General features: G+C 60.6%; 2 protein-coding genes across 3 annotated transcripts in view; both read left to right on the forward strand.

The window, feature by feature from the left end:
- FAM20B (FAM20B glycosaminoglycan xylosylkinase) overlaps nt 1–4,284 on the forward strand; it is a 209,886-nt gene extending 205,602 nt beyond the window's left edge. For both annotated transcript variants that reach the window (XM_056107321.1, XM_056107322.1), the window contains 4 exons: nt 699–870; nt 962–1,153; nt 2,599–2,658; nt 3,637–4,284. In XM_056107321.1, the coding sequence (XP_055963296.1) occupies nt 699–870; nt 962–1,153; nt 2,599–2,658; nt 3,637–3,868 (656 nt within the window). In that variant the 3' untranslated portion in view covers nt 3,869–4,284. The remainder of the gene's footprint in view (nt 1–698; nt 871–961; nt 1,154–2,598; nt 2,659–3,636) is intronic.
- An 8,065-nt stretch (nt 4,285–12,349) lies between these two features.
- Nucleotides 12,350–17,695, forward strand: TOR3A (torsin family 3 member A). The gene is made up of 6 exons (XM_056107325.1): nt 12,350–12,620; nt 13,015–13,116; nt 13,215–13,480; nt 15,560–15,732; nt 17,136–17,254; nt 17,355–17,695. Exons 1-6 carry the CDS (start codon nt 12,398–12,400, stop codon nt 17,603–17,605), a joined length of 1,134 nt encoding a protein of 377 aa, XP_055963300.1. The 5' UTR covers nt 12,350–12,397; the 3' UTR covers nt 17,606–17,695.
- Nucleotides 17,696–19,608: the final 1,913 nt, after the last annotated feature.

Below are 19,608 nucleotides of genomic sequence, written 5' to 3' on the forward strand. Positions count from 1 at the left end.
CAATGCACAGGTGTTACTCCTGGCTCATGCACTCAGGAATTATTCCTGGCAGTGCTCGGGGAATCATATGGGATGCTGGGGATTGAACCCGAGTCGGCCGCGTACAAGGCAAACACCCTCCCCACTGTGGTATTGCTCCAGCCCCGTCTCTCCTTTTTAGTATTTTTAACTTCACACACTAAACAGAAACCAATCCACAATCTACCAGCTACAGAACTGTTTGAAACTTTGCTAGATAAAGATTTTCAATCAATTCAGAGGCATTCCACATTTGTGATGTTTATGCTATAAAAACTAATTTGACTTGATCCCATCAGAAATATCAGAAATTATTGTTTCAGACTGGAATGGTAGTACAGCAGGGAGGGCATTTGCCTTCCATGTGACCGACCGGGTTCGATCCCCAATATCCCATGGGGTTCCCTGAGCACCGCCAGGAGTGATTTCTGAGTGCACAGCCAAGAGTCAGCCTTGAGCATCTCCGGGTGAGACCTAAAAAGCCAAAACAAAGAAAAAAATTGTCATTTTACTCTGGGCCACAGTGGCTGTACTCAGCCCAGGGACAGGGAGGCCAGCCACAGACCCAGGATCCGAACCCGTGTTCTCAGTGTGGAGTGCTGGTGTGTGGGCGATGAGCCCTTCTTTTCCGTGCTGTGGGGAGCACGCGGTCCCTCCCTAAGCTCCTTCCGCTCCCTTAGGGAACAACACCTGCTTCTACGGGAAGTGCTACTACTGCCGCGAGACTGAGCCAGCCTGCGCAGACGGTGACACCATGGAGGGCTCCGTCACGCTCTGGCTCCCCGACGTGTGGCCCCTGCAGAAGCACCGGCACCCCTGGGGTCGGACCTACCGAGAGGGCAAGCTGGCCAGGCAAGTGCTGGGCTCGGGGACTGTGGAGGGGTGGGGACCCCGCCAGGCCTTCACGTGCCGTGGCGACGTCGGGGCTCCTTGTCACCTCCAGGTGGGAATACGACGAGAGCTACTGTGATGCGGTGAAGAAGACCTCCCCCTACGACTCAGGCCCGCGCCTCCTGGACATCATCGACACGGCCGTCTTCGACTACCTGATCGGCAATGCCGACCGCCATCACTACGAGAGTTTCCAGGACGACGAGGGCGCCAGCATGCTCATCCTGCTGGACAATGCCAAAAGGTGGGTCCGGACCCCCACGCCTGCCAGACAGTGGCCACAGAGCTCCGACGTCTCTCTCTGTCCCCCCTCACGGTCTCCTTCTGACTGTGGTGCAGTTTCTTGAGAAATGTGTACCTTCAAGACTAGAGTCATTCTAAAAAAGGGAGGGCAGCACCGAGTAAAGGCTGCTTGAAGGACTCGTTTGGGATGGGGGCTGCATGCTGAAAGTAGACTCTGGACCGAACATGATGACCACTTAGTACCCATATTGCGAACCGTAACACCCAAAGGGAGAGTAAGAGGGAATGTGCCTGCCACAGAGGCGGGGTGGGGGGGATGGGATGGGGTGGCGGGAGAGTTACTGGGATCATTGGTGGTGGAGAATGGGCACCGGTGGAGGGATGGGTCCTCGATCATTGTATGACTGAAACGTAATCATGAAAGTTTGTAAGTCTGTAACTGCATCTAAATGTGATTCATTAAAAATATTAAAAAAGAAAAAGAAAAGGAAAGTCAGTACATCTGTCCTCTCCATACAGGCTTATCCAGTGGGAAAATGGATGGATTGGGAGGATTTGGGACGACTTTCCTAGGCCTAGACTTTGGCTCTCCTGGGAAGAAGAGCAGATGGTTATTGATCACGTGGAAAGAACCGTGTCCTTCCGGGCCAGGCTCTCGAAGAGGGAAGAGCATGTTACGTTCCTGCTGGCACCCTGCAGCGTGCATGCTCAGTCCTGCCCGCACAGGGCGGGTGTGTGTGCTGAGTAGCGAACTTCCCTGGGCTCAAGCCCCAGCTGTCACCCTTGAGGGGCATAGAGTAAGCCGAGAGGTAGGAGAGGCGTGTCCCCCGCCCGGGAGGCTGGGTGAACAGTCGTGTCCCTGCCATCTTCCACAAAGGTGGTACTGGGTCTGGAACCAGATGCCAGCGGAGGCTCCTCCCTGCCTATGTTTCTGATCAGTGTCGCGTGTGAGCCGGAGCCTTCTCCTTTCAGTTGTACGGTCACCGTTACTCGCGTCTGGGCCTGCAGCTATGCAGTAGCCTCCACCCGCTGTCATGTCCAGAATCTGATCTGACACTGGACTTCGTCCTCTGGGAGCCCGCGTGCTCGGCCTCTCGGAGCCGTTGTTTCGGTCCAGAGCTTCCTCCTAGGGGCTGGGGCATGAGGGTATTTTCCTTGTGACAGTCGAGCAGAGCAGTGCTGGCCGTCTGCTTGTCTGCGGGAACCTGACACTCGCAGCATTCTTGGTCGCCTGCCATCCCAGAGTCTTCAGACGGGGTTCTGTGTCAGCGCCCCCGGGATCAGGAGGAAGGTCCCGATAAGGAACATGCTGGCCCCGGCGCCCTCTTCCTTTCTCACAGAGGATCATCCAGGCGCACATCTGGGTTCTTGGAGCACGTGCCGTGACTTTGATGCAGAGGGGGGCTGGTGTCTGCATCTCATTCCATCCCTCTCATCTCCTTTCAGCTTCGGGAACCCCGCGCTGGATGAGAGAAGCATCCTCGCCCCTCTCTATCAGTGCTGCATGTAAGTCACACTCGCCGGATGTCTGGGCACCCCCCCAGACCCCCCCCCCCCCCACCAGCCTCTGGGCTCGGGCAGCACCAGCCTGGAGTGCTTCCTGTTGCCCGAGCAGTGATGCAGAAGCAGGCAACCCAAAGTTCCAAAACTGTTTCGAGTTCTCTGAATGGCAGTGATGCTTATTCACATGTAGGCGAAACATACAAAAATAACTTTTTCCATAGGCATTTGGTTATTGGGTTAAGTCTTTATTATAAAGAGGCACCAGAGTGATAGCACAGCGGGGAGGAGGCTTGCCTTGCACGCGACTGACCTGAGTTCAATCCCCGGCATCCCATATGGTATTCCAAGCACTGCCAGAAGTAATTCCTGACTGCAGAGCCAGGAGGAACTTGCCGAGCATTGCCAGGTGTGACCAAAAAAAAAAAAAAAAAACAAATATAGAAGGAAATGAGATCACCCACAGCTCAGGATGACTTTTTTTTTTTGGCTTTTTGGGTCACACCCGGTGATGCTCAGGGGTTCCTCCTGGCTTTGCACTCAGGAATCTCCCCTGGCGGTGCTCAGGGGAACATATGGGATGCTGGGGATCAAACCCGGGTCGGCCACTTGCAAGGCAAATGCCTTACCCGCCGTGCTATCACTCCAACCCCCAGGATAACTCTTGTTAGCATAGAGCTAAGTCTTTTTGGTGTGGAGGACACACCTAGTGGTATGCAGGGCTCACTCTGTGCCCCCCACACACCACACACGCATGCATGCATATATTCCAGCCAAGTGTTTTGCACAATTCTGTCTCGTCCCCTCCTTTCTGCTTGTGGAGGTTGGGCCAGGAGCTCCACCCTTGCCTTGCGGGCCAGGCCTTGAACTTGGGGCCTCCCGAGTCCCAGGCAGGCGCTCTCCCACTGAGCACGTCCCCGGGCCCCCCAAATCACTCCTGCACTTTGGCAAGTACTAACTGTGCCATGCCACTCTGCCTTCCAGCATCCGGGTCTCCACTTGGAACCGCCTCAACTACTTGAAGAACGGGGTGCTGAAGACAGCCTTCAAGTCCGCCATGGCCCACGACCCCATCTCCCCCGTGCTCTCGGATGCTCACCTGGACGCCTTGGAGCAGCGGCTGCGGAGCGTACTGGCCACCGTAAAGCAGTGCACCGACCAGTTCGGGCTGGACACAGTGCTGGTGGAGGACAGGATGCCACTGTCACACTTGTAGCTGCCACGCATGCCGGCGGCACTGATTTCCCAGGGAAAGAAACAGCACAATCCCCGCCCCAGCTGCCCGGGACAGCAGCCGGCTGCCGTGAGCTCGAGGGACGGGATGGGGACGGGGCCCGGCGTTTCTCGGGTGTTTGCTATTGCAGAAGCTCAAGCAGAGACTCTGCATCGCAGACGATGGGAGCGTTCCTGCTGATACGCCTGTCCCCTCGGCCCGGGCACCTTCCGGAACGGACCTCACAGAGGGTCATGCCAAAGGACAAACTGAGGGGTGGCCTGGGCCGTGCTCCGGCTGGGACTGGAGTTCCGCCTTCCCGACCTTTCTCCACGCCTGTGGATTTCCTGGGAATCTTCTGCAGTCTCTTAAGTCCTTCACAGAGACTAGTCAGCCTGAGGCGCGGGACAGGTGACACTTGGCATCGGGGAGGGAGAGGGCTTGCGTAGACTCGAAGGACCGGGGCAGGAAATACATTCGGCTTCTCTGTGACTTGGGGTGCCGTGATGTTCTCAGCACCAGGGACAGGCGGGTTGGTGAGAAACGGGCTCTGCCACCTCGACCCGCACGCGGTGGGAGCAGAGGGGATGCGCCCGCGTGGGGCCGCGTGAACCGAACAGCTGTCTCAGGCCCTGCCCTGACGCTTACGGAAATGCCCGAGCACGCGACGGCCAGTCCTCAGAGGAGCCGGTTCCCGCGCCCGCCGCCGCGCCTCTCCGCCACCTCCTCTGCCTTTTGGCCACGTGCCCTGACTCCCTGGCGCTGCCGTCTCCAGAGATGGCCGTCCCGGGTGTGCCTTTCTCGTGGGAAACGCCAGCCGGCTCCGACAGGTGACGGGGCCCGGCTTGCTGGTGGCTGGATCTTAGCTGGGGAACGTGCCCTGCGGAAGCCAAGAAGAAACAAAGCTATGGAGTCTCTGAGCCTTAAAAGGAGGGAGGTGGCCAGGAGCAGCCGGGGGCTGTTGGATTTTTGTCAACCCCTCAACTCTTGATTCAGTTTGCTGTGGCACCCTGAGCCCATCTGTAGAACATTCTGTGTCTCTTTCTACCATCTCTGATCCGCGCTGTGCAAACACGGGCCCACTCCCGTGTCTGGTGGAGGAGCTGGCCCCCTAGTTAGGGCAGTCTCGCTGTCACTCCCTCTCCTGATGGCCCGCTATGCCCCCTGGTCTTTGGTCACACGGAGATACTGAATTGAAGGGGTTGGGTGCATTTGATGCCAACTGCCCTTTCAAAATTGGTTCCAAGTTTTCACCCTGATTTTCTCGCCTTGAAAGATCGTGGCAAAGACAAAATGGTGTGTGTGAAATTAGGATTCGTACTTTTGAGACCCACCCAAGAACTGTGGGTTATTGAAAAAAAGAGGTTGACTTTCAGAAGACAGATCTTGGCGGAAGGTCCCGGGAGACGGCTCTAAAGGCTGTGTTCAGGCTTGGCATGTGGGCGACCTGGGTTAAGTTCCCAGAGCCACAGGGTCTGAGCACAGCCAGAGCGTGACCCCAGAGCTGTAGGCACCACTGAGCGTGGCCCCAAAAATCACATGTGGCAGCAGGAAGCAGTTGCCAGAACAGCTGTGTCCCGTGTCAGTGAGAGCTTCAGGCGGAATGCAGTGCCGGGTTCCACTCAGCTAGAGGAACTGGGTCACAGCATATGTGTGTGTGTTGGTTCCACTTAGAGGAACCACTGGGTCACAGCGTGTGTGTGTGTGTGTGTGTGTGTGTGTGTGTGTGTGTGTGTGTGGTGGGTGCCACAGCTCTAGCACTGTCCTCCCGTTGTTCATCGATTTGCTTGAGCGGGCACCAGTAACATCTCACAACAAATTGTGAGACTTGTTGTTAACTGTGTTTGGCATATCAAATACGTCACAGGTAGCTTGCCAGACTTTGCCCTGCAGGCGAGATACTCTCGGTAGTGGGCTCTTCGAGAGGGGCGGAGGAATCGAACCGGGGTCGGCCCGGGTCGGCATTTCTCACTGGTCAGCCAGTGAGAAATGTTCCTGGGGCCTGATGCCTCGGGTTGGCACAAGACGTTTGCCCAGAGAAGCGCAGGAGAGGAAGTGCCCTGACAGATCTTGCCTACTTCCCAAACGCGTCAGGAAAGGTGAAGTTTGACTTGGGTCTGAATTTCAAACTTAGGGTCTTACTGTTCAGCTGGTCATGGTTGAAGTTAGGGCTCCGTGAGAGTGGAGTGGAGTATTCCAAGTTTGATTGGAGCATATTGAACTTGCATTCTATGTCCAGAATCTCGGGACACAACCAGCTGTTGTGGCTTGCAAAGTCCCAGGCATGACGTTCTGGTTTAGAAAAGCAAGAGAGTCCCATTCGCTGAGTCCAGGGGCCTGCACAGTGGTCAGCATGCCAGGCTGACAGCCGGAGGTGGGGAAGGGAATCCACTTGAATACCAAACCAGGAAAATCAGAACCATCCCCATTTTTTTTTCTCCTGTTCCCACCCCTCAGCTCGGTCTGTTTCCAAGTTGGAGTGAGGAAGGGAGGGAATTAGGATTTGTTCTAAAATTGCTCTCCAAAATAAGCTATCTTGTGAGTTGTAAATATTTTGGGTTTTTTTTGTGCAGAAACACAGAGACAGGATCTGATTTGCTCCGAATATTATATATTCGATACTATCTTAATAAGGCACTTATCCCTGTTTGCACTCAGGATTAATAACGCCCAATGAAATTTAAGGGGGGAACGAAAGAATTCAGGTCAAATTATTGCATGTTATTTTGGGAAAGATGAACCCTGTACATGGCAGATTTTCAGTGTCACCTGAAGGCATTGTGCGTCCTTGCAGAGAACCCATTTTCTCTTGATTTTTGGTTTTGAGGGCACACGAGATGGTGCTCAGGGGGCTATTACCAGCTCTGTGCTCCAGGGTCGCTCCTGGTGGTGCTATGGGACCCTCTGTAGTGCTCGGGTGAAAGCCAGGCCTCGTGCCTGCAAAGATTGCTCTCTGGTCCGTTGACATCTCTCCAATCTCACTTTAAAAAAAAAATTAGGGCTGGAGAGATGCCGCAGGGGTTACGGCATTTGCCTAGCATGCAGACCATGCTAGTTTGATCCCCGGCGCCACCCAAGGTCCCCGAGCACCACTAGGAGTGATGAGTAATCCCTGGCCACGATGCCAAGTCCCGAGCACTGCCTGGTGTGACACCAAACCAACTAAAGGATACGTTTAGCCTTCTGTGCCCATCCGCCATCTTCCTCCCGTCTCTCCTCTCCCGGCACAGGGAGGCAGTGGCAGAGACCAGAGGATGTGACACAAGACTGCATATAGGGTCCTACACTGGCGCGCCAACCCGGGTCGACTGGGAAGCGGGGCCATGCCGTTGCTGGGTCAGCGCCCCTGGGGGGCCAGCCAGTGCCACATCAAGGACACCCTGAGACTTGGCTTTTGGAGGGCCTCCCGCTGTGTGGTGCCAGGTAGGGCGGCTGCTCTGGTGGCGGTTTCTGTGGGAGGGGAGCAAGAGGTTACCCTCGAATGCAGACTTTGGGGTGGGGGAACAAGGAGTGACTTACTAGGAAGCTAATTTATTTGCTGAAGGGGGCTGTGCTGGGGGAGACATCCTTACCGGCAGAGGCGCGTTTCTGATACCTTCTCCAGGTTTCGAGCCTGGAAGAAAAAATGAATAAAGATTTTAATAAGGGTTGATGTAGCATCTTTTTTTTTTTAATTAGTGAAACACCATGAGGTACAGTTGTAGACTTACAGATTTTCGTGCTTGGGTTTCAATTATACAATGATCGAGTACCCATCCCTCCACCAGTGCCCATTTCTCACCACCACGGGAGGGATCCCAGCATCCCTCCGACCCCCCATCCCCCCATCCCACCCTGCCTCTGTGGCAGGGCACTCCCTTTTGTTCTCTCTCTCCTTTTGGGTGCTGTGGCCTGCAGAAGAGGCATCGAGTGGCAATCATGTTCGGTCTAGAGTCTACTTTCAGCATGCTTCTCCCACCCTGGGAGGATCCTCCCAACACCCTTTACTTGGTGCTCCCTTCTCGATCTGAGCTCCCTTTTCCCCTAGCATGTGTGGCTGGCCTCCAAGCCATGGAGTAAAATTCCTGGTACTAATCTCAGCCATTCTTGGGTGTTAGTCTCCTATTTTGTTACTTTATGTTCCCCAGATGAATGCAGTCTTTCTATGTCTCATTTTGCATAGCATGATACTTTCCATGTAGTACCACTTGTATGGAAATTTCGTTACTTCATCTTTTCTGACAGCTACATAGTATTTCATTCTGTACATGTACCAAAGTTTCTTTGATGTAGCATCTTTTTCTCTCTTCTCTCCTTTGCAGGGGCCTCCCCACATTTCTAGATGTTGGTGAGGGGACAGAATACCTCCCAGGGGGGCTTACGGTGTGAGAGGGATTAGACCTCTCTGCTTTCAGAAGGCCCAGGTTGAGGCTGTGAACCGTTTTCCACAGGCTCATCCTTAGGAGCTTTTGTGTTTCTAGTCAGGACCTCGCCCTGCACCCTCTTAAGCGGAAACAAATTAGAGGATGTGGTGCAGTGCCATTGAGTCCAGGCAGAGTTGGCCACTGGTGGTTCTTTGGATTTTTTTTGGGGGGGTGGGGTGTCATACTGATGATGCTCAGGGGTTACTCCTGGCTCTGCACTCAGGAATTACTCCTGGCAGTGCTTGGGGGATCCTGAGATACCGCGAATTGGACCTGGGTTGGCCACGAGCAAGACAGACCACCCTCTCTACTGTGCTGTATCACCTGGGCCCAATCCTTGGTGATTTTTTCTTTTTGGGTCACACCCAGTGATGCACAGGGAATACTCTTGGTTTATGCACTCAGGAATTACTCCTGGTGCTGCTTGGGGGACCATATGGGATTCCGGGAATCGAACCCAGGTCTGCTGCGTGCAAGGCAAACGCCCTCCCCACTGTACTATTGCTACAGCCTTCCTTGGTGATTCTTGACACCCTGATTTATTTTTAAATTTTGGGCCACACCCTGCTATGCTCAGGATTTACTTGATCCCTGATGTATACTCAGGGATCATATATGGACGGGTTCGGGAACATATGGGTTCCGGCAACCAAAGGTACATGCAAGGTAAGTGCTTTACCCACTATACTATATGTCTGACCCCAAGAAAACTCAATTTTTAACTCTTAAAACCTGGCATCCTAACCCTCAGCCAGACAACCACGCAGGGTGCTGATTTGGGGCCAACCTGACAAGTGTTCATACTCCTGGCTGGCATGTGTTCAGGAATTGCTGGGGGACCAGTATGGGATACTGGGATTCCAGCCCTTAGGCAGAGTTCTTAAGTCCTTTTTCTGGTGGGGGAGGAGAGGGCATTGCAGAGATAGTACAGAGACTAGGGCACTTGTAGCCAACCCAGGTTTGATCCCTGGAATCATATATGATCCCCCAAGCACTGCCAGGAGTGATTCCTGAGTGCAAAGCCAGAAGTAGCTTCTAAGCATCTCCAGGTATGCTGCTCCCCACCCCCCCAAAAAAAATAAATGGGGGGCATGGAGCAGTGACACAGTGGGTAGGGCGTTTGCCTTGCACGCAGCCGACCCAGGTTCGATTCCCAGCATCCCATATGATCCCCCCAGCACCGCCAGGAGTGATTCCTGAGTGCAAAGCCAGGTGTAACCCCTGAGCATCGCCAGGTGTGACCCAAAAAGAAAAAACAGTGGTACTGAGACTAGAGAGTCCATTGAGAAAGGTGACTGACCCAGGATCAATCCCTGGCACCAACAGGGTCCTCCGAGTCCTGCCAGGAGTGATAGTGATTCCTGAGCACAGAGCCAGGAGTCAAGCCCTGAGCACAGACACCTCTGCCAAAAGCTGCCTAGAACTGCTGCATTTTCCTCGTGTCAGGTTTGGACATTAGCCCTTAAGTACTAGTGGGAGCTGGGGCCTGAAGTTCCACACAGCAGATTATTATTTGCACACAAAAGTGAGATTTTTAGGGGCTGGAGAGATAGCACAGCGGGTAGGGCATTGGCCTTGCACGCGGCCGACCTGGATTCAATTCCCAGCATCCCATATGGTCCCCTGAGCACTGCCAGGAGTAAATCCTGAGTGCAGAGCCAGTAACCCCTGTGCATCGCCGGGTGTGACCCAAAAAGCAAAAAGTAAAAAGTAAAGTAAAGGCCCTCCCGTTGATCATCGATTTGCTCGAGCGGGCCCAGTAACGTCTCCATTGGAGACTTTGTTGTTACTGTGTCTGGCATATCGAATACTCTCGGTAGCTTGCCGGGTGCTCGAGCAAAAAAAAAAAAAAATTTTTTTTTTTTTTGCTCCTTGCATTTTGTAGATGAGAATAGTGGTTCCCCCCTAGCTTCAGCGTGGTTGGACAAATGAGGTTCTCACAAAATCCCAGGGGTTAAGAGTCTCCACACCAATTGTGTGCCATTGGTGAGCTGAGACCCTACTGCTCCTGGGCACCGACTCTCACCAACAACCAGGCCAGAGCTGTGGGTACTTTCAGCCACACAAACAGGCAGGTGCTTGGTCTTTTTTTTTTGGGGGGGGGCTTGGGTCACACCTGGAAATGCACAGGGGTTACTCCTGGCTCTGCACTCAGGAATCACTCCTGGTGGTGCATGGGGGACCATATGATACTCTGGGGATCAAACCCGGGTCAGTTGCGTGCAAAGCAAATGCCCTACTCACTGTACTATCGCTCCAACCCCTGGACCTTGGTCTCTGCTAAGCCTCTGGGCCTGGTACTGGGAGCCAGAGGCCCTGCTGCAATCGTGAACATCCTTTTCCTCAAAGGGTCTGTTCTTTCGGTAGAAGAGAGCTGGTTTTGCTCACCAGAGGCCTGGAACTGTGTCAATTGATGACCGTGCAGAGAACTGAGGGCAGGCTTCGAGTTGAAGAAGGAATGGGGGCCAGGGAGTGGGTGTATCTTAGGTGAGTCCTGGAACTTTTCCTTCTTTGCAGTTTTTTTTTTATGTGCCAGTTCCATGTGGACATAAAGGCTTCATGCCCAGCAGGGTCCAGGAAAGTCGCTGGGGAGGTTGGGTTCTGGGCAGGCGTGTGCCCACTTCCTACAAAACGTGCTTTTTTTTTTTTTAAATGTAGCAGTACTGCGTTTTATTCTGCCATTGATTATGCTGATTGAATTACTTTATTTCAATTTTTAAAAAAAATTAACTGAATATCCGTGAGATAGACCATTACAAAACTGCTCATAATTGAGTTTCAGTCATACAATGATCCAGCACCCATCCGTCCACCATCCCCCAACACCTAACCCCCCAACCCCAGCCTCCTTTTTTTTTTCTTTTTGGGTCACACCCGGCAATGCACAGGGGTTCCTCCTGGCTCTGCGCTCAGGAATCACTCCTGGCGGTACTCGGGGGACCCTATGGGATGCTGGGGATCGAACCCGCGTCGGCTGTGTGCAAGGCAAACGCCCTACACCCTACCCGCTGTGCTATTGCTCCAGCCCCAAGTGTCTGAGATTCTGTATTTTTTTTTGCTTTTTGGATCACACCCAGTGATGCTCAGGGGTTACTCCTGGTGCTTGGAGGACCATATGGGATGCTGGGCAAACGTCCTCCCCGCTGTGCTATCATCACTCCAGCCCGAGATTCTGTATTTGTGGCAGTTCCCGGGGTCACCCCAATTGAGGAAGATCCGAGCGCCCTGTAGTTCTCAGTCCGGCCTCTAGATGGCCCCACCGTCCTTGAGCTCTCGCTGCTCCTCCGCCCCCGCAGACCCCCAGCCTCGGGGAATGAACCCTCAAACTTGTCTGAAAACTATTGGGGGGTCCTCGTTTCTGCGTGGGCCTCACTTTGGCGGACCCCTACTCCTGGGGAGAGGCGGGGGAGGGGGGTAAATGTCCTAAATCAAGCTTTGCCCAAGAACCTCCCGGCTTCCTAGGAGCCCCCTCCCCAGCGCAGGATGTGGGGGGAGCCCAATTCTGGGGCGTGGGGGCGGCGGCCAGGGCCCTGGAGGGGGTGGTCGGTGGCCGCTGCAGCGCCTGCTGTCTCCTCCGGGAAGTCCACGGCGACCCCCCCCACCACAAGTTGGCCTGCAGGCGCGGGGACCCTTACTGGGCATCTCCAGAGCCATGGGGGGACCTGGCAGCGGCTGTGCCCAGGCCGGACTTCATCACCCCCCAAACAGTCCACCCTGGCCTCGCCGCTGCACCCAGGCTAAGGTTCCGGGCACTCGCGGGAACCGGGTCCTGCGCCCGGGAACGGCGCGCCCAGAAGCGCCGGAAGTCTAGAGGCCACGCCCACCGCCGAGAGCCGCCAGCCTTCCGGGCCACGCCCACCTCGGAGCGCGGCCACGCCCACCGCCGCTCCCAGGCCACGCCCGGCGCCGCCGGCTTGAGGGCCAGGATACGCTCACGGGCCAGAGAAGACCCGCCCACCGGGCCACACCCACCTCTAGGCCACGCCCATCGCCGCCCGCTTGAAAAGGCCGCCGGCAGGCCACGCCCACCGACTGGGCCACGCCCACCGCCCGGGTTCCCGGGACTCACGGGGCCCGGGAAGTGCCAGGCGGGCGGCGGCGGCGCCGGACGGACCCGGGCGCGCTGGCCATGGCCCGCGGCCCGCGGTGCCCGCTCGGGCTCTGCCTCCTGCTGCTGCTGCTGCTGCTGCCGGGAGCGGCGGGTGCGGACGCCGAGGAGCCGGGCGCGGGCGGAGCCGGGCGCCGCTGGCCCGACATGCAGGAGCGGCTGCGGGAGGCCGCCGCGCTCTGTCGCCGCTACTGGACGCTCCTCAGCTGCCACGTGTGGCCGGAGGACTGCGAGGAGGACGCGGGTAAGGCCGGCCGCGGGGTGGGGTCAGCTCCCCTCCCCCCACCGCTGCCCGTCTCAAGCGGGTGCAGGCCGGACTCCGGATGCCCCCCGCGTTGGGGTGGGGGCCGGAACTGTCCCGTCCCGAGCTCATCCCGGCTCCCGGGACAGCGTTTTTGTTTGCAGAGTCCACTTGGCGACTTGCTGGCTGTGGTCAGCCTCTGCTGGACTGGGGGGGCAGGGCTTTGAGGGGCTGCCCGCTGCCCCTGCTGGGACCCAGGGCCGCCGGCTGCTTCCTCCCGGGAGGTGCCACTTCCCGTGCCCGGGTGACGACAGGCAGAGGAACTGTCCCAGCGGCTTGCGTGGTCTGGGGTCTCTGCCCCCGCCCCGCCCCCCAGGCTCACGGCGCCCTCCCGCAGGCTGGAGCCTCCCGCTGCCGGGCCAGCAGTACCTGGACGTCCTGGCGACTTGGTATCACCGTTTCCTGGAGGGCGACGGCGACCACATCAATGACCTCTCCGGTGCGACCCTGCCCAGGGGTGGGGTGGGGTGGGGTGGGGTGGTCACGCCCGCCCCGAGGGCCGGGAAGACCCTCCCACGGCCGCCCCCCTCGTCGCAGGCCTGGAGGCCGACCTGAGGCTGCGGCTGCACGGGCAGCACCTGGCGCGGGAGCTGGTGCCCAGGGCGGTGCGGCGGCACCTGGCGCAGCCGCGGCCCCGGCGGGCCCTGGCACTGTCCTTCCACGGCGGCTCGGGCACCGGCAAGAACTTCGTGGCGGGGATGCTGGCCGAGCGCCTCTTCCGCGCCGGCCTGCGCAGCCCCTGCGTGCGGGTGCTCATCGCCACGCTGCACTTCCCGCACCCGCGGCACCTGGACCGCTACAAGGTCAGCCCGGGAGGGGGCCGGGACCCGGGAGGGTGCGGGGCTCTGGAGGGGCGCCAGGACCCCCGGGGGGTGCCGAGATCTAGGAGGGGCGCTGGGACCCCCCAGGAGTGCTGGGACCCGGGAGGGGCATCAGGACCCGGGAGGGTGCGGGACTCTGGAGGGGCGCCAGGACCCCCGGGGGTGCCGAGATCTAGGAGGGGCGCTGGGACCCCCCAGGAGTGCTGGGACCCGGGAGGGGGTGCTGGGACCCACGAGGGGCGCTGGCACCGAGGAGGGGGGCTGGGACTCGGGAAAGGGGCACCGGGACCCGGGAGGGGGCATCAGGACCCGGGAGGGGTGCGGGACTCTGGAGGGGCGCCAGGACCCCCGGGGGTGCCGAGATCTAGGAGGGGCGCTGGGACCCCCCAGGAGTGCTGGGACCCGGGAGGGGGTGCTGGGACCCACGAGGGGCGCTGGCACCGAGGAGGGGGGCTGGGACTCGGGAAAGGGGCACCGGGACCCGGGAGGGGGCATCAGGACCCGGGAGGGGTGCGGGACTCTGGAGGGGCGCCAGGACCCCCGAGGGGTGCCGAGATCTAGGAGGGGCGCTGGGACCCACCAGGACTGCTGGGACCCGGGAGGGGCGCCGCGACCGAGGAGGGGGACCAGGACCCGGGAAATGGGCACCAGGACCCACGAGGGGGCGCCAAGACCCCCACGGGGTGCTGGGAGCTAGGAGGGGCGCCGGAACCCAGGGGGGCGTCTAGAACCGGGCTTGGGGTAGGACTGGGGACCGGAAGCCTTTGCCACCGTCCCGGTGACAAGAGACACCCGTGTCCGGACACGACCCCGGAGTTCAGAGCCGGGTGCGGAGTCGGGGCTCGATGCAGTTCCCGCCTGGACACGCTCCGCTCCCCATTTGGTTTTGGTTTCGTTTTGGGGCCCCACCGGGCCGTGCTCAGCGCTCGCTCCTGGCTCTGCCCTCCGGGATCACTCCGGGGGCTGGGGGAGGGCTCAGGGGACCTTGAGGGGTGCCGAGGGGCTCAGGGGGCCGCAATGGGTCGCGGGAGATGGACCCGGGCTCGGATCTGCTGACCCCAGCGCCGGCCCCGCGCCGTGATCCTTGTCTCCGGGATCGTCTATGTCTCTGTGCGGATCCATGTCTCTGGGATCGACCCGCGTCTCTGCTCTGCCTCTCCCGGATCCGGGGGGCCGGAGGGTCTGGGCTGGGGACCGGCACCCGAACCGCCCGTGGCGGGCCAGCAGTGGCCGGACAGGTGCTGTCCCCGTGCTGCTCGGCCTCTGGGTGTCCCCCTCCAGGAGGCGGCCGCGGGGGGTGAGCCCGGGGTCAGGGCGAGGACTCTGGGCACAAATTGGGGGGGGGGGGGGTCCCGAGCAGGCGTCCCCGCCCGCTCCGGACCCCGAGGGTGCCCCTCCAGGCTCAGCATAGCCCCGCCCACTCCCGGACCCCGCCGGGAGGCCCTGCACCCTCCCGGACCCAAGCGGGGGATTGGTGGGGATAGTGGGGAAGGGGCCCAGCCCGCTCCCTAAACGCTGCTGGGACACTGCCCACTCCCGGGCCCCTCTTGGACGCCCCGCGCGCCCGCACCCGGATCCCACTGGGAGGCCCCGCCCACTCTCGGACCGGGCTGGGAGGCCACGCCCACTCCTGGGTGTCGTTGGGAGGCCACGCCCACTCCCGGGCCTCACTGGGGCCCCGCCTACTCCCCCCAAACCTCGCCGGTAGGCCCCGCCCACTCCTGGGTGTCGTTGGGGGGCCACGCCCGCTCCCGGGCCTCACTGGGGCCCCGCCCACGCCCCCAAACCTCGCGGGAGGCCACGCCCACCCCGGGAGCGCCGCCCACTTCTGGGCGTTGCCGAGAGGCCCCGCCCACTCTCGGGCCGCGCTGGGAGCCCCGTCCACTCCCGGGCCTCGCTGAGACAGGCCCCGCCCGCTCCCGGACCCAAGGGCGGTGCTCCGCCCAGTCTATAACCCCGGTGAGAGGCCCCGCCCGCTCCGTCCCCCCTCCCCCACCCGCTCCGTTTGCTCCAGGCGAGCGGGGAGCGGGGCAGCGCTGACCGTCCAGTGCCCGCGTGCAGGAGCTGCTGGCCCGGCAGATCCGAGGGACGCAAGGGCGCTGCGGCCAGACCCTCTTCATTTTCGACGAGGCCGAGAAGCTGCACCCCGGCCTGCTGGAGGCCCTGCGGCCGCACCTGGAGCGCCAGCACCCCGAGGCGCCCGGGGACTCCGACACCATCTTCCTCTTCCTCAGGTGAGCCTGGGGCGCGGGGCGGGGGGCAGGACCCAGGACCCCTTGGCTTGCTGGAGCTTGCAGCTGACCCCTGGCCGCGAGGGGGCGCTCCAAGGCCGAGGCGGGCGCCGGGCAGCTGGGGCTCTGCGCGTGGGACGGTCCAGCCCCCCCCTTCCCCGGTCGGAAAGGGCGGGGCTTCCCAGGGTGCGGGTCCCACCTGCAGGGGCTGGCCTGGCCCCCCGAGGGCTCAGTTCTGGCCGTTCCTCTCCTTGGAGGGGGTGGAGGTGCAATTCTCAGCCCTGCCGCCAGGGGGCGGCCTTCCCGCGGGGTGGCCGCCCCCCCATGGCACCTCGTGTTTGGGTGCTTTCGCGGGCTGCACTTTTGGGGTGCAGCGCCCAGAGGCGCCTGGGGAGAGGGTCTGGGCTCGGCGGGCGGCTCCGTTGCCTCTCGGGCGTGTCTGAGCATTTCTGTGAAGTCCTGGCCGGCAGGTTTGCGGGTCTGGGGACAGAGCTCTTGCCGCCCACCCTCTGCCTGCAGAGCGGCTGGAGGCGCGGGGGACAGCGCCTGGGGCTGGGCACAGGACTTGCTGTGCCTTTGCGTGTCCGCCAGCAGCCGTTCTGCTGGGCCTTGCTAAGGGGGGCTTGCTGAGACCCTGGGCTTCTCTCTGCTGCTCCACCCCGGCCTCACCCCCCACCCCAGCTCCCAGGGGTCTGTCTCCTCCTGGCATGGGTCCTGGGGGCAATGGCTGGGCCTTCCCTATTTGGGGGGCAGGTTCACCCGTCCCTTTTGCTTGGCCAAGCACTGTCCATCTGTCCATCCCCTTGTGACTGGACCAGCCTGGTCAGAAGTTTGGGGGGTAGGTGGTGGCAGGTGTCTATGGCGGGGACCCGGGGTGACGTTCCTTTCGGAGGGGCCTTCCGGGGCCCAAGCAACAGTGCAGTGGGGAGGGCGTTTGCCTGGCATGCAGCCGACCCGGGTTCGATCCCCGGCATCCCCTAGGGTCCCCCGAGCACCGCCAGGAGTGATTCCTGAGTGCAGAGCCAGGAGGAACCCCTGTGCATCGCCGGTGGGACCCAAAAAAGCAAAATAAATAAATAAATAAAAAAATTAGAAGTTCCAGGGCTGGCGTGATAGCACAGCGGGGAGGGTGTTGGCCTGTCATGTGGCGACCCGGGTTCGATCCCCAGCATCCCATAGTGTCCCCTGAGCACCGCCAGGAGTAATTCCTGAGTGCAGAGCCAGTAGGAACCCCTGAGCATCTCGGGGTGGGACAAAAAAAGCAAAAAGAGGGACCTTCCCCATTCCTCATCCCTCAGCATGCCCTAATCTTCGGGGGTCAGGTTCAGGGGTCCAAGTGAGGCGAGCAGGCCCCCAGGCGGGGCGGGCGTGCTGGGGTCCCAGCCAGCCCCCCACCTGTCTTCCAGCAACCTGGGGGGCAGCGCCATCAGTGAGACGGTGCTGCAGCTGCTGCGAGCGGGGCTGGCCCGCGAGGACATCACCCTGGAGCACCTGGAGCCTCGCCTGCAGGCCGAGATGGCCACAGGTAAAGTGAGGAGGGGGGCTTCCCGGAGCGGTGGGGGTCCCCGCGGCCCGGCCTGACCTGACCTGACTTGACGGTGCGTCCTCCCCCCGATCCCTTGCAGACGGCGGCTTCGGGCAGAGCGCGCTGGTGCGCGAGCGGCTGGTGGAGCTGTTCGTGCCCTTCCTGCCGCTGGAGGCGCGGCACGTGGGACTGTGCGCGCTGGACGCCTGCGCGGCCCGGGGCCAGCCGTGCCCGGACGCGGCCCTGCAGGAGCTGGCCACCGCGCTGGTGACCGTACCCAGGGAGCAGCCGCTCTTCTCGGCGCAGGGCTGCAAGTCCGTCTCGCAGAGGCTCAGCTACCTGTCGCCGTGACGCCCGCGGGAGCCTGGTGCTTACGGCGGCCGATGGGAGGACAGTGACGCGGGGCGACCCTGGACAGATTAAAGCTGGTATTTTTCTAGAGCCCGCGGCCTCAACTGCCACCGGAATGCTGAGGGGGGTCTCTCCCAGCCGCAAGCCACCTCAAAAGCTGTGATGCTGGGGGCCGGAGCTATAGCACAGCGGGTGGGGCATTGGCCTGGCACTCCGATGACCCGGGTATGATCCCCGTCAACCCCTAGGATCCTCCGAGCACCGCCAGGAGTGATCCCAGAGTGCAGAGCTGGGAGAAACCTTGAGTATCGCCGGGTGTGACCCAAAAAGCAAAAAGAAAAACGGGGTCAAGCGATAGCACGGCGGGGAGGGCGTTTCTGTTGCATGTGGCCGACCCGGGTTCGATCTCTGGCACCCCATAGGGCCCCCCGAGCACTGCCAGGAATGACCAGGAGTGACTCCTGGGTGCGGAGCCAAGTTCGATCCCAGGCATCCCCTAGGGTCCTCCGAGCACCGCCAGGAGTGATCCCTGAGTGCAGAGCCAGGAATCAGCCCTGAGCATCCCCGGGTGTGACCCCAAAAGCCAAAACAAGCAAGCAAAAAACACCTGATGATGAGGGCCATACCCAGTCAAGATGGAACCAGGACAGGCGCATGCCCCGACCTGAGACCCCCGCCTCCTCTGGGACATGCCCCACGGTGCCGGGGGGCCCCCTACGTCTTACCACCTCTCTTCTTTGATGTCCTCTTGCCTCTGAGCCCCACTAGATGTGCAGAGTCGGGGGACCTGGTGCTGCCCTGGTCTGAACAGAAGCTCCAGGACCAGCAACTGGCCCAGACCCCAACCTGAGGTGCCTTCTCCATCCCCCACTCCTGGGGACAGTATGAACAGATGCCACAGGGGCACCTGAGGACACCCGGACGCCCGCAGGGGCCCCCCAGGCGCTGAGCATAGCCAGGAGTGACCCCCACCCACCCCAACAGTTAAGACGCAGGGGCCCCCCAGGCGCTGAGCATAGCCAGGAGTGACCCCCACCCACCCCAACAGTTAAGACGAGGCTCCGGGAGAGAAGGAACGAGGGTGTCAGCTCACTCCCGGGTGCTGCCCCCCCCCATGGCCCAGGGCCCCCTCCGGCCAGCGCTGGCCGTCGCGGTCTGGCGGGGCCTGGACACGGAGGCAGAGCGCGCGGGTTCCCCTGCGGGGAGGGGCCCTCTTTTATTTACATCAAGTTTAACACTGTTAGCAGTTCACAGTCAGACAAGGGTGAGCATTAAATTAGGAAAACAGAACAGCTGAAAGTATCTTACAGGACAGTTAAGGACAGATACCTGACAAGGCCGGAGTGTGTCCCGCCCACCCGCCACCCCTCAGCCCTGCCCACGGCGCCAGGACCCCTCGCCCCGCCCCCTGCAGGGCGGGACCTTTGGTATCAGCTGAGGCGCCTGTGTCGGGGGTCTGAGTCGCATTCCGTCAGCAGCTGTGAGACGGTCACTTGGCTTTGCCCCGGGGGTGGGGGTCCTCCACTCGGCCAGTCCAGGATCGACGGGACGGGGGGCACCGGGGAGTGTGGGGTGTGGCCAGGAACCCAACCCCCAGCTGAGGGTTCCAGACTCCAAGTACCTCACTTGCTGGTTCCTAATTTCCCCGGGGGCCCGACAGGTCACTGCACGTCCAGGCACGAGGGGCCCGGAGAGGTGGGGACAGGTCAGGTTTGGGGCCCCGTCCCCCGGCAGGTCACGCCCCTGTGTGCTCACAGGTACCACGTGCCAGCAGTCACGCATCTGACGGGCGAATCCCAGCTCGGACCCCAGCCCCAGTCCATCCCTCCCAGTCCCCCAGCGTGTCCGAGACCCCAGCACCTGGCAGCTGTGCCCTAGGGGTGGGGGGAATGACAAAGGGGGGGGGTCACGGCCGAGAGCGCAAGTGGGCGTTGGGGCTAAGTAGTAAGTGCACTTGGAGAGGGCGTCCCGCTGACCCTGCAGGGTGGGTGGGGGGCTGGGAG

The sequence above is a fragment of the Sorex fumeus genome, unplaced genomic scaffold, assembly GCF_029834395.1.
Source record: "Sorex fumeus unplaced genomic scaffold, SorFum_2.1 ptg000161l, whole genome shotgun sequence".
Lineage (NCBI taxonomy): Eukaryota > Metazoa > Chordata > Mammalia > Eulipotyphla > Soricidae > Sorex > Sorex fumeus.